Source organism: Clinocottus analis, unplaced genomic scaffold, assembly GCF_023055335.1.
Source record: "Clinocottus analis isolate CAN_PGR_092001 unplaced genomic scaffold, fCliAna1.0.p SCAF_2, whole genome shotgun sequence".
Taxonomy (NCBI): Eukaryota; Metazoa; Chordata; class Actinopteri; order Perciformes; family Cottidae; genus Clinocottus; species Clinocottus analis.
The window spans coordinates 266,638-280,000 of record NW_027175931.1 but is presented as its reverse complement, the minus strand read 5'-3'; the positions used below and the strand labels follow the sequence as shown (position 1 = coordinate 280,000).

The following is a 13,363-nucleotide window of genomic DNA, read 5'->3' as shown; positions in this document are numbered from 1 at the left end:
GGGGAACGGGTGCAGGAAGTCCCAGACCAGAGCCAGCATGGCGAACAGGCAGGACACGGTGCAGACCACCAGCCGGCCGTCCACCAGCCCGAAGTTCTCCACGTACCCGTACTTCTCCAGCAGCACCTGGAGGACCGATAACTGGTTACTGACCACTAGTTACTGACCACTATTTACTGGTTACTGACCACTGGTAAGTCATGCCAACACATGATAGATGTTGACCTTTCAGAATAAAAGCTCACCTTCTTTGCAGCGTCATCCAGCGAGTTCTTTACAGCGGCTCCGTCCCATTTATCTATTTTCACTGGTTTCTCATCGATCCTCCACTGGAAGACAAGAGACAAACACAAGGATTATTACTATAGATTGTTGTCATCAGGATGTAACCTGTTTTCTGGATGGAGGCTGGTAGAGCTGTTAACTCATCTTAAATAACCTGTTTTCTGGATGGAGGCTGGTAGAGCTGTTAACTCATCTTAAATAACCTGTTTTCTGGATGGAGGCTGGTGCAACAGTTAACTCATCTTAAATAGCCTGTTTTCTGGATGGACCCTGGTGATGCTGGAAGCAGTAAGCTAAGCGTTAGCTATTAAAATAGCTGAACAGCAGCGCCGGCTCTTGGAGAGCTGACAGTATAAATAAATACAAGCCGGATATTTTCTTTCTATCTGACGGAAAGCAATCAACAACTTGAAGCCTCACTTTCTCCATTAGTCCGCTTTTTCCGTTCCTCGCAGCCGCCATCTTGTCTTCCGATCCGAATACGGCCAGTGAGCTGGACGTTTCTGATTGGCTCTCACCGACGTCGGAAAGAACGCGATGACGTGTGATATCTCACGTGATCGCGTCCGCGTGCCAGAGTGCGCGCGCCCACTAAACTTTAAACAACATTTTAATAAAAGGACAAAAAAACTGAAAATGACCATATTTTATAAAATAATGTTACTTTACCTCAAAGTAGGGAGAACCTCACTCTCTTTCAAACATTTAACGCTATAATTCACAATATTATATAATAATACTAATAATTCTTAATAAAGATGTTTGTTATGGATATTTATGGTTATGCTTTATCACTATATTCTATTCAACAATCTTCTTTATCTAAACACTTAACTTGATCTCTGATGTCATAAACCATTAAAAAGCTGACGATTAGGTTGAGATTGTTCTCAGATGTTAATATAGTTATTATCAGGAGACAGAACAAAACATTTAGCTCTAACATATTTAAAACTTCATCAACTGAAAGAATCATATCTCTTTATCATCATCATTATTCCTCATATTAGATATTCTGTTCGTCTGTCCGGTGTTTGGCATTCTGTAAAGGTGTGTAAGGTGTGTAGCGTTGTGTAAAGGTGTGTAGCGTTGTGTAAAGGTGTGTAGCGTTGTGTAAAGGTGTGTAGCGTTGTGTAAAGGTGTGTAAGGTGTGTAGCGTTGTGTAAAGGTGTGTAGCGTTGTGTAAAGGTGTGTAGCATTGTGTAAGGTGTGTAGCGTTGTGTAAAGCCGTGTAGCGTTGTGTAAAGGTGTGTAGCGTTGTGTAAAGGTGTGTAGCGTTGTGTAAAGACGGGTAGCGTTGTGTAAGGTGTGTAGCGTTGTGTAAAGGTGTGTAGCGTTGTGTAAGGTGTGTAGCATTGTGTAAGGTGTGTAGCGTTGTGTAAAGGTGTGTAGCGTTGTGTAAAGGTGTGTAAGGTGTGTAGCGTTGTGTAAAGGTGTGTAGCGTTGTGTAAAGGTGTGTAAGGTGTGTAGCGTTGTGTAAAGGTGTGTAGCGTTGTGTAAGGTGTGTAGCGTTGTGTAAAGGTGTGTAGCGTTGTGTAAAGGTGTGTAGCGTTGTGTAAAGGTGTGTAGCGTTGTGTAAAGGTGTGTAAGGTGTGTAGCGTTGTGTAAAGGTGTGTAGCGTTGTGTAAAGGTGTGTAGCGTTGTGTAGCGTTGTGTAAGGTGTGTAGCGTTGTGTAAGGTGTGTAGGGTTGTGTAAGGTGTGTAGGGTTGTGTAAAGGTGTGTAGCGTTGTGTAAAGGTGTGTAGCGTTGTGTAAAGGTGTGTAGCATTGTGTAAGGTGTGTAGCATTGTGTAAAGGTGTGTAGCGTTGTGTAAAGGTGTGTAGCATTGTGTAAGGTGTGTAGGGTTGTGTAAAGGTGTGTAGCGTTGTGTAAAGGTGTGTAGCGTTGTGTAAAGGTGTGTAGCGTTGTGTAAAGGTGTGTAGCGTTGTGTAAAGGTGTGTAGCGTTGTGTAAAGGTGTGTAGCGTTGTGTAAAGACGGGTAGCGTTGTGTAAAGGTGTGTAGCGTTGTGTAAGGTGTGTAGCGTTGTGTAAAGGTGTGTAGCGTTGTGTAAAGGTGTGTAGCATTGTGTAAAGGTGTGTAGCGTTGTGTAAAGGTGTGTAGCATTGTGTAAAGGTGTGTAGCGTTGTGTAAAGACGGGTAGCGTTGTGTAGCGTTGTGTAAAGGTGTGTAGCGTTGTGTAAAGGTGTGTAGCGTTGTGTAAAGGTGTGTAGCGTTGTGTAAAGGTGTGTAAAGGTGTGTAGCGTTGTGTAAGGTGTGTAGCGTTGTGTAAAGGTGTGTAGCGTTGTGTAAAGGTGTGTAAGGTGTGTAGCGTTGTGTAAAGGTGTGTAGCGTTGTGTAAAGGTGTGTAGCGTTGTGTAAAGGTGTGTAGCGTTGTGTAAAGCGTTGTGTAAAGGTGTGTAGCGTTGTGTAAAGGTGTGTAGCGTTGTGTAAGGTGTGTAGCGTTGTGTAAAGGTGTGTAGCGTTGTGTAAAGGTGTGTAGCGTTGTGTAAAGGTGTGTAGCGTTGTGTAAAGGTGTGTAGCGTTGTGTAAGGTGTGTAGCGTTGTGTAAAGGTGTGTAGCGTTGTGTAAGGTGTGTAGCATTGTGTAAGGTGTTAAAGGTGTTTGATGATGTTAAAAAGTTGATCAACCAAATCAAAACAACACAAGTTTTTCTTCTAATATTCCCGTGACTTTAATCTCAGACTCGGAGTTCTTTGACCTTCATCCTGTTTGATCCAGAAGTTTCCGGTTAAATCAGGTTTCATCAAAACGGCTTGAGACAGAAAACCTTCTTAAAGCTTTTGTTTACATTTTCACCCCAAACACACAGTGGCTCCTGATCCACAGCGCGCTGAGACTACAGTACCCATGAGCCTCAGCGGCAGCGGAGTCCAGCAGCCAGCGAACGTTCAGACTGGAAGACCGTCAGCACAGAGGTGGACCAGTACGGCAGTGGGAGCAGGTCCTGGGCTGGAGACTCGGCTCCAGTGGACACAGCACCAGTCCCTCTAGATCTTTGGTGGAGTTCAGTCCCACGTGGGTTTCAGCCCACTTTCATTCTGTTTTTGGTGATTTGCTGGTGAAAAGTTAAGGTACATGTTCAGTTCTTTCCCTCAACAGCGTTTTAAAGTACAGTCAAAGTTTTCCGTGGTGTAAAAACATTCAATGCATGTATGAACCTCCTCCGTCCGTCTCTGGACCTCGAACTCGGCACCGAGACGTACGGGAGGAGGTTCAACCGGGCTTCTCTCTCTAGTGCTTCTTGTTGATTCGCCGGGATCTCCTGAGGCCACGTCTCCTGCGGTGGTTCTGGTTGGACATCCAGGACCGCAGGAAGTACTTGTCGGGGCTCCTCCGGCGGTCGGCGCTCTGGTTCTCCCGGTCAAACTGTCTCTGCAGCTTCAGGGCGACGGCCCGGTCCCGGCGCTCCTGCTGGACCTGACGGACGTACCGCTCGTCGAAGGCCTCCTGGCCGGCCGAGCGGCTCCGCTTCAGGTCCGCGTCCCGCTCCGCGTCCAGGTGTTTGGTCTTCTGTTCCCGCTTCTTGCCCCTCCTTGAGGTAGATTGGTTGTGGAGGCCGCCGTCGGACTCCTTCCTCGGACTCTGCGAGTCCTTTGGCACTAATTTACAGGACTGGAAACCAGAGTTCTTAGCGTATGGCGAGAATGACTGTTTTCGGCTAAAAAGCGACCCGCCGCCGCATTCGGGAGCGCCCGCCGCCGGCTCGAAGTCAGAGCTCCCCCTGAAGGCGGCCTCGCTGCTGTAGCGGATCGCTGGCACCCGGATCTTCACAGACTGCTTCTGGAAGGAGTCGGCGTCTCCGGCCGGAGGCTCGAACAGCAGCCTCCTCTTGTTGGCGGCCCTCACGCCGTCGCCGCCGCGTCCCGGCGGGGACCGGCGGGCCCTCGCGTCCTCGCCACCGCCGGCCTTGTTGTGGAGCTCGTTGGCGGGGCTCGTCCGCGTGGCCTTGGAGTTGACCTTCAGGCTCTGGCGGTCCAGTTCGATCTGCCTCCACTTCTGCAGGACGGCGGGACTGGCCTCGTAGCTGGTGGCCTTCTGCAGGCCGCGGGTCAGGTTCCTGGGCGTGGACTTCACGATGGCGGGCTCCAGCAAGCGTCCGTCCGGCAGCCGTTTGGGCGGCGTGCACGGCGAGCACACGATGGGCTTGAAGTGGTTGAGCTCTTCGGAGATGCTGTCGTTGCTTTCGGGGCTGATGGAGCGCTCGGGCCGGGCGACGCCCGCGGGAGTCGCCGCCGACGAGACGACGGCGCGCCAGGCGAGCCGGCGGTCGGCGGTGACGGGAGCCGAGACGGAGCGGCTGTTCTCCGAGGAGAGCAGGATCCCTGCTGCGAAACTGTGACTGATGCCGACCTGCAGGACCAGAGGAACACAGCTTCAGGGTCATCATCATGAGGACTCCCTCAGGAGACACGTCCATGTCTCCATCTCTAGTTTCAGAGCACGGTGCTTCAGGGCGGGAAAAAGAGTCTCAATGTTTTCACAGAAAAAATACATTTTTTTAAAATGTTGTGTAAAAAGTGGGAATGAAAAAAACATTCCAACTTTTTTAGAGACAAAAAAGTTTGCATCTTTTGTGAAAAAGTCAGAATAAAACAAACTTTCCTCACATCACAAGATGTTCAGGTCACTTGTTCAAGACAACACACACTGGACTTTATCACTGAGGAAGAAAAACTGAACTGAAAACATGAAAAACACTTATTGCTTTTGTATGAAGTGAATCAACTGCTGGTCTTTAACATCTTTAAGATAAGAAGCAGACTGAACATGGACCAAAGAAGGAGTGGTTTGTCCCTCACAGGGACCCTTACTACTGAACATGGACCAAAGAAGGAGTGGTTTGTCCCTCACAGGGACCCTTACTACTGAACATGGACCAAAGAAGGAGTGGTTTGTCCCTCACAGGGACCCTTACTACTGAACATGGACCAAAGAAGGAGTGGTTTGTCCCTCACAGGGACCCTTACTACTGAACATGGACCAAAGAAGGAGTGGTTTGTCCCTCACAGGGACCCTTACTACTGAACATGGACCAAAGAAGGAGTGGTTTGTCCCTCACAGGGACCCTTACTACTGAACATGGACCAAAGAAGGAGTGGTTTGTCCCTCACAGGGACCCTTACTACTGAACATGGACCAAAGAAGGAGTGGTTTGTCCCTCACAGGGACCCTTACTACTGAACATAGACCAAAGAAGGAGTGGTTTGTCCCTCACAGGGACCCTTACTACTGAACACACTGTTCATGTTGTTCCTGATAAAAGATCTGCACCGCTACTCCTTCTCTCTCTCTCTCTCTCTCTCTCTCTCTCTCTCTCTCTCTCTCTCTCTCTCTCTCTCTCTCTCTCTCTCTCTCTCTCTCTCTCTCTCTCTCTATCTCTCTCCCCCCATCCCTCCTTCCCTCTCTCTCTCTCACATCTCCAGGTCGTGTAACTCACTCGGTCGATGAGGGCCGGCTGGGTGACGACCTTCGTCTTCCTCCCTCGGTCCTCCACCGGCTCGCTGCAGCTCTGGCTCCTCTGAGCACCACTGAAGAAGAAGAACACGGTCAGCTGGTCTCGATGTCACATGACACCGTGACGTCGGCGAGCTCACCTGGAGAGGCCGGCGGAGCTTTTGGTTTTCCTGATGAAGGCCGAGATGTTCCTGATCCTCCTGCTGAACGGCTCCTCGTTCTCCGAGTCGGACAGAACACCCTGAAGAACCACAAGGAACAAGAACCGCTACAACCCAGATTATACACACTATGTGTATATATACATGTGTATATACACATATATATGTATATACACACACATGTATATAGTGTACATGAAACACAGGTCTTACTGGCTCTTCCTCGCGTCGGGCCGTCTCGTCTTTACAGCTCCTCCTCTTCAGCTCGTCTCGTTCCTCCACCTGGAACACAAACCCGTCAGTCCCTGAACGCACCGCACGCTGCTGCGTTCACGGACCGCAGGAAACCGGACGCACCTTGTGTTTGCTGGCCGATGCCGAGGAAACGTCACCGCACTTTAAGACGAGAGCCGGAGATATGAAGCACTCTGAGGAAACAACACAACATGAAGGCATAAACAACACAACATGAAGGCATAAACAACACAACATGAAGGCATAAACAACACAACATGAAGGCATAAACAACACAACATGAAGGCATAAACAACACAACATGAAGGCATAAACAACACAACATGAAGGCATAAACAACACAACAAGAAGGCATAAACAACACAACATGAAGGCATAAACAACACAACATGAAGGAATAAACAACACAACATGAAGGCATAAACAACACAACATGAAGGCATAAACAACACAACATGAAGGCATAAACAACACAACATGAAGGAATAAACAACACAACATGAAGTAATAAACAACACAACATAAACAACACAACATGAAGGAATAAACAACACAACATGAAGGAATAAACAACACAACATAAACAACAACATGAAGTAATAAACAACACAACATAAACAACACAACATGAAGTAATAAACAACACAACATGAAGTAATAAACAACACAACATGAAGGAATAAACAACACAACATAAATTTATATCAACAACATAATATAAACTTATGTCAACAACATAACACAAAAGACTCCCAAGATCCAAGTACTAGTACTGTAGTACTAGAGTCGTACTGTAGTAATGCTGTAGTACTAGAGTGGTATTGTAGTACTGGAGTAGTACTGTAATAATGTAGTAGTATTGTAGTACATCAGCTCCTCCACAACATGTCTGGACTTGTCCTCCAGCACCTTTTAATGTGTCTGACCCACGAGAACCAACTGCTTCCCGTGGGCCAGATACGGACCCACTACTGACTGCAGGTCAGTTCTTACTGCTGGTCCAGCTCATGAGGGCCGCTCAGCTGACTGCAGGTCAGTTCCTGCTGCGGGTTCATGACCTCCTGGTTAAACTCATTATAAAGTTACACTCTACGCGGTTGGTTAGTGAAACAAACACCCTGCAGGCTGCACTGCCACGGCGGGCTGTGGGCGGCCTCATCCCCGGTACCCACACCGACCTCTCTGGCTGTCGCTGTCCCTCCTGCCCGCCCCGCCGCCGCTGCCGCTCCTCTCGGGCTCGCTCCTCCTCCGGAGCCGCTCTCCGCTGCTGGGGCGTCTCTGGGCTCGTCGGCCGGCAGGGAGACCGCAGAGCGGGCTGCCACCGGGCTGCCCACCCGTGCACCTCCTCGCATCGTTCTCCGGCGGACTGGACCCGGACCCGCGCCCTGCTGCGGGCCCGCACCGGGGCTTGCCACTGGCCGGTGTCCCGGGCTGCTCGGCGGACCCTGCGGTCGCCATCTTGCCTGGTAAGTCTTCTCGCTCTCAAAACAAACCCCGCCCTCCCCCGCCGTCGAAACTGCGCGAGCGCTACGCAGATTGGATGCGCACGCAGCCCTCCAACCGCGGAGATGTAACGCGGCTCGAGCCGTCCTCTGACGTCAGACTCGGGAATAACTTCAAAATAAAACGCGTTTACTTTATTTTATTACGACCGTAACGAGCTTAAAACATCGGCTATTAATATTCTATACGTATATATATATATATATATATATATATATATATATATATATATATATATATATATATATATATACATATATATATATATATATAGTTATATATATATATATATAACATATAGACATATATATATAACATATATATATATATATATAACATATATATATATATATATATACATATATATAGGTTATATATATAACATATAGACATATATATATAACATATATATATATAACACATATATATATATATATATATATATATATATATATATATATATATAAATATATAATATATTGGTTATATATATAACATATAGACATATATATATAACATATATATATATAACACATATATATATATATATATATATATATAATATATTATATATATATATATATATATATATATATATATATATATATATATATATATATATATATATATATATATTGTGTCTCTGTCCAATTCACTTATAAAGAAATAGATGAAAGGTAATAAAATATTTCAACATCCATGAACACATTATTTTAACATCTCAAAGCACATTCTGATGAATACAAATAAACTATTGTATGTTTTCATCGTTTAAAGGTTTTATATACGGATCTGCAGGCGGCAGCAGAGTGCTGCTGAAACCGGAAGTACATGTTTTTCACCGTCGAGGAAGAAAGAACAACAACAACAATGGCGGACAGCAGTGACACGAGCCGATAGAGGAAAGTCACACAGGTGAGACACCTGAAGACAGCTTTCATGTTTACCTGTAAACGTCACGCACTTCTGTGATTTGAGGATTTATTGATCAATACACAAGTAGTAATATTATTTAAAAAAGAGTATTAATGGAGTTTTCTTGAGATTGAAACTCCATTGAAGTATGAATTCCTAAATGGAGTTAAAACTATTTGTTATATTGTGTCTTTTTACCGGTTAAACTGAGCAGATAAACAGGTAATGTTCATAATATTATACAATATTAATTCTATTAAAGTACACATTATGTTTACTACATTAAAAAGCAATAAACCATAAAAACAGAACCATGATTTATAATGAATTCACAACTCCTTTCTTAAACCAGTAAAAAAGAAACAGTAAAAAACTCTTTATCGTCCTGAACCTGTTCACCTGAAGCTCAGGCCTCCAAACCACTGCTCTCTGCTGTGTGTCCATGCAGGTCTGGTCCGTAGTCCTGGTCTGTAGTCTGGTCTGGGTCTCTGGTCCTGGTCCTGGTCCTTGTCTCTGGTCTCTGGTCCTGGTTTCTGATCTCTGGTCCTTGTCTCTGGTCCTGGTCCTGGTCTCTAGTCCTGGTCTTGGTCTCTGGTCCTGGTCCGGGTCCTGATGCGGGCCGGCAGGCCTCTGGTGCGGGTGGTGCGTCTGGGCCTGGTCCCGTACCAGGAGGCCGTGCGGCTGCAGCAGCTCTACGTGGAGCGGCACCGGTCCGGTCCGGCTCACGCTCTGCTGCTGTGCCAGCACCCGGCGGTCTACACCACGGGGCTCCGGCAGCACCCGTACCCGGGGCCCCTGCTGGACCGGCTCCGCCTGCTGGGGGCCGACGTGCACCGCACCAACCGGGGAGGACTCATCACCTTCCACGGGCCCGGACAGCTGGTCTGCTACCCGGTGCTGCACCTGGGCAGCTTCACGAAGGTGAGCGCGTCCTGCGCTGGACTCCATGACGGCTAACAACTGACGTGTACTAACGTGTACTGACGTGTACTGAGGTGTACTGACGTGTACTGACGTGTACTAACGTGTACTGAGGTGTACTAACGTGTACTGACGTGTACTGACGTGTACTAACGTGTACTGAGGTGTACTGAGGTGTACTGACGTGTACTGACGTGTACTAACGTGTACTGAGGTGTACTGAGGTGTACTGAGGTGTACTGAGGTGTACTGAGGTGTACTAACGTGTACTGAGGTGTACTAACGTGTACTAACTTGTACTAACGTGTACTGAGGTGTACTAACGTGTACTGAGGTGTACTAACGTGTACTGACGTGTACTGACGTGTACTAACGTGTACTGAGGTGTACTAACGTGTACTAACGTGTACTAACGTGTACTGAGGTGTACTAACGTGTACTAACGTGTACTGAGGTGTACTAACGTGTACTGAGGTGTACTAACGTGTACTAACGTGTACTGAGGTGTACTAACGTGTACTAACGTGTACTAACGTGTACTGAGGTGTACTAACGTGTACTAACGTGTACTGAGGTGTACTAACGTGTACTAACGTGTACTAACGTGTACTGAGGTGTACTAACGTGTACTGAGGTGTACTAACGTGTACTAACGTGTACTAACGTGTACTGAGGTGTACTAACGTGTACTGAGGTGTACTAACGTGTACTAACGTGTACTAACGTGTACTGACGTGTACTAACGTGTACTGAGGTGTACTAACGTGTACTAACGTGTACTGAGGTGTACTAACGTGTACTAACGTGTACTGAGGTGTACTAACGTGTACTAACGTGTACTGAGGTGTACTAACGTGTACTAACGTGTACTAACGTGTACTAACGTGTACTGAGGTGTACTAACGTGTACTAACGTGTACTGAGGTGTACTAACGTGTACTAACGTGTACTAACGTGTACTGAGGTGTGTTCTGTTCCCGCAGAGCGTGCGCTGGTACGTCTCCGAGCTGGAGAGAACCGTCATCTCCGTGTGCAGCAGGTTCGGTGTGGTCGCGTCCACGTCTCCTCACACCGGCGTCTGGGTCGCAGACAACAAGATCTGTGCCATCGGTACGCCGCCAGCGCCTCACGCACAAGTTGTTGTCAACTTTGTTTACCAAATTCAACAATGTCGTCCAACTTTAAAGTAACGTAGTTAAGTTCTGCTGAGGAGCAAAGAGGTTGTGGTTTTATTTGGAACATTTTAGGGTTGAACATTTGAACCTAAAACAAACTTAATGATCAATCAGTTAACACCACACGTGTTGAAGCCCTGAAGTTACTACTGGATTAAAATCAAGGTAGAAATGAATCTGTCCACAAACCCCTTTAATCTGTCCACAAACCCCTTTAATCTGTTCACAAACCCCTTTAATCTGTCCACAAACCCCTTTAATCTGTCCACAAACCCCTTTAATCTGTCCACAAACCCCTTTAATCTGTCCACAGACCCCTTTAATCTGTCCACAAACCCCTTTAATCTGTCCACAAACCCCTTTAATCTGTCCACAGACCCCTTTAATCTGTCCACAAACCCCTTTAATCTGTCCACAAACCCCTTTAATCTGTCCACAAACCCCTTTAATCTGTCCACAAACCCCTTTAATCTGTTCACAGACCCCTTTAATCTGTTCACAGACCCCTTTAATCCCACAGAAGTGTGTTCCACATCCCCAGTGTTTGTATTATTTGTCCCACATCCTGTCACATGATGTCATGTTCACCTGAAGCTGATCTTCCTGCGGGTGGAGGGTTCAAGTCCTTCTCCTGACTCAGCGTCTCTTTGCAGGAATCCACTGTGGCCGCTACGTCACGTCTCACGGCTTGGCTCTGAACTGCAACACCGACATGTCGTGGTTCGACCACGTGGTGCCGTGCGGCATTGTGGGTAAAGGGGTGACGTCGCTGAGCGCCGAGCTGCAGAGGGACGTGGGCGTGGACGAGGCCGTCCCTCACCTGCTGGACGCCTTCAGGGACCGGTTCAACTGCCGCCTGGCGGACGAAGACGCAATGTTGTGAAAGAAAGAGCTTTTAGAAATGGAGAGTTGAGGAAAAAAGTTGAAATATTTAGAGGAAAGAAATGCAGAACGATGTTGAGACGCTTGTTTGTACTCATGTCCACAAGGAGGCAGCAGAGCTGCACACAGTGAACTTCACTGTGCGTCTGTACAATTCAGAGCATTTTTAAGGAGTGAAAAGAAGAAGAAAAGATATTTAAAGTATTGAATCCTGTTTTTAGAGGTAGTTTGTGAACTTCAAAGGGCCCAGGTGGTTTTCAGGGACCAGGATGCAACATGTCATGAAGTTGTGGATCGACACTTCCTGGTGAGGAAGGACTCATGATGAGAATACAGAGATCACATGATGTATTTGTACTGCTTCAATTGAGTGAATTTTTGATTATGAATAACACATACATACACACACCAATGGCGTCCCTAGGCTAAAACATTTCGAGGCTAAAGCCCCGGATGTTTTTTAATTAGCCCCAAATATTAATTTTCAAAAGAAAAGAAAAAAAACTTTTTTAAATTTATTTTTTTAAAGATCACATCCTCAAATTACGGTTCTCATGTGGATGCTTCCACAGTGTTTTTGGACAATTACAAATATATATATATATATATATATATATATATATATATATATATATATACATATATATATATATATATATATATATATATATATATACATATATATATATATATATACATATATACATATATATATATATATATATATATATATATACATATATATATATATATATATATATATATATATATATATATATATATATATATATATATATATATATATATATATATATATATGTGTGTGTGTGTGTTTTAAAGCCACTACTTTGGCTTTGGCACTAACACCTGCAGGTCACACCAGACGTCCTTCACCCAGAACAGCTCAGGCAGCAGACACACTTCACAACAGCCGCTGCTGTCTTTGGGTAGTCGCACAACAAGATGTCACAAAAAAAGATTTTGATGTTTTCCGCCCAAAGGTGGTCAGGAATTAAAGATGTAATGGGAATAGAAATTATTTAAATTTATAGAATTTCGAAGAGTGTTGCAGCTGGACTACTAGAGGGAAGTAGCTGCTAGTTGGTATTACATGGAAAAACCTTCTGTTATTAGCATCTGTGTGTGAATGCAGTTGAAGTGTGTGAGAATTGTGTACCTACAAATAATGACGCTTGAGCTTCTTCTGGAGGGAAAGTAGCTCAAGTTAATGTGAGGGTATAACGTCCAACCATCTTGTTTACTTTCTTTTTCATGAAATGCCTCAATTCAAGTCAGTCCAGAAGAGCAGGTACCTGTGACGACACAGGTACCTGTGACGACACAGGTACCTGTGACGACACAGGTACCTGTGACGACACAGGTACCTGTGACGACACAGGTACCTGTGTCGTCACAGGTACCTGCTCTTATGTGGAGAGTGTTTCGATGCCGCGCTGCTAGACTGTTCAAGGCTGAGCCCCGGATGTGTCAAAATCCTAGAGACGCCTCTGACACACACTCACTCCTAGTTATATGTTGATCTACACACACATACATGAATGTACACACATATAGTACATGTTACGTGCATACAGTACATATATCCTCAAACATATATTCATTTGTGTACTACTGCCAGCAGACACATTAAAATATAATCTGATGGATTTGGGTGATGAGGTCTTAATCCAACACGGACTCATTGAACTTGTCTGACGTGTGGATGCGTTACGCTGCGTTCACTACAGGAAGTGTTGTGAATATTCACTGCGCTCTGTATGTGAACGCACCATTAGACGTTGCCATCATT

General features: G+C 45.6%; 3 protein-coding genes across 3 annotated transcripts in view; 1 reads left to right on the top strand and 2 right to left on the bottom strand.

Annotated features, from left to right (window-relative positions):
* spcs2 (signal peptidase complex subunit 2) overlaps positions 1–792 on the bottom strand; it is a 2,141-nt gene extending 1,349 nt beyond the window's left edge. The window contains exons 1-3 of the mRNA XM_068585001.1: positions 706–792; positions 246–329; positions 1–126 (exon numbers count right to left, since the gene is read on the bottom strand). The exon at positions 1–126 is cut by the window's left edge and continues 34 nt beyond it. Coding sequence (XP_068441102.1) covers positions 1–126; positions 246–329; positions 706–747 — 252 coding nt within the window. The 5' untranslated portion in view covers positions 748–792. The remainder of the gene's footprint in view (positions 127–245; positions 330–705) is intronic.
* Positions 793–2,947: 2,155 nt separating this feature from the next.
* On the bottom strand, positions 2,948–7,628 carry rnf169 (ring finger protein 169). The gene is made up of 6 exons (XM_068584554.1): positions 7,336–7,628; positions 6,260–6,330; positions 6,116–6,184; positions 5,882–5,982; positions 5,725–5,815; positions 2,948–4,637 (listed from the first exon to the last, which is right to left on the bottom strand). The coding sequence occupies exons 1-6, from the start codon at positions 7,613–7,615 to the stop codon at positions 3,519–3,521; spliced, it is 1,731 nt and encodes a 576-aa protein (XP_068440655.1). The 5' UTR covers positions 7,616–7,628; the 3' UTR covers positions 2,948–3,518.
* On the top strand, positions 7,436–12,105 carry lipt2 (lipoyl(octanoyl) transferase 2). Its single transcript, XM_068584555.1, has 5 exons — positions 7,436–7,623; positions 8,438–8,575; positions 9,024–9,496; positions 10,480–10,606; positions 11,325–12,105. Exons 3-5 carry the CDS (start codon positions 9,188–9,190, stop codon positions 11,552–11,554), a joined length of 666 nt encoding a protein of 221 aa, XP_068440656.1. The 5' UTR covers positions 7,436–7,623; positions 8,438–8,575; positions 9,024–9,187; the 3' UTR covers positions 11,555–12,105.
* The last annotated feature ends 1,258 nt before the right edge of the window (positions 12,106–13,363 follow it).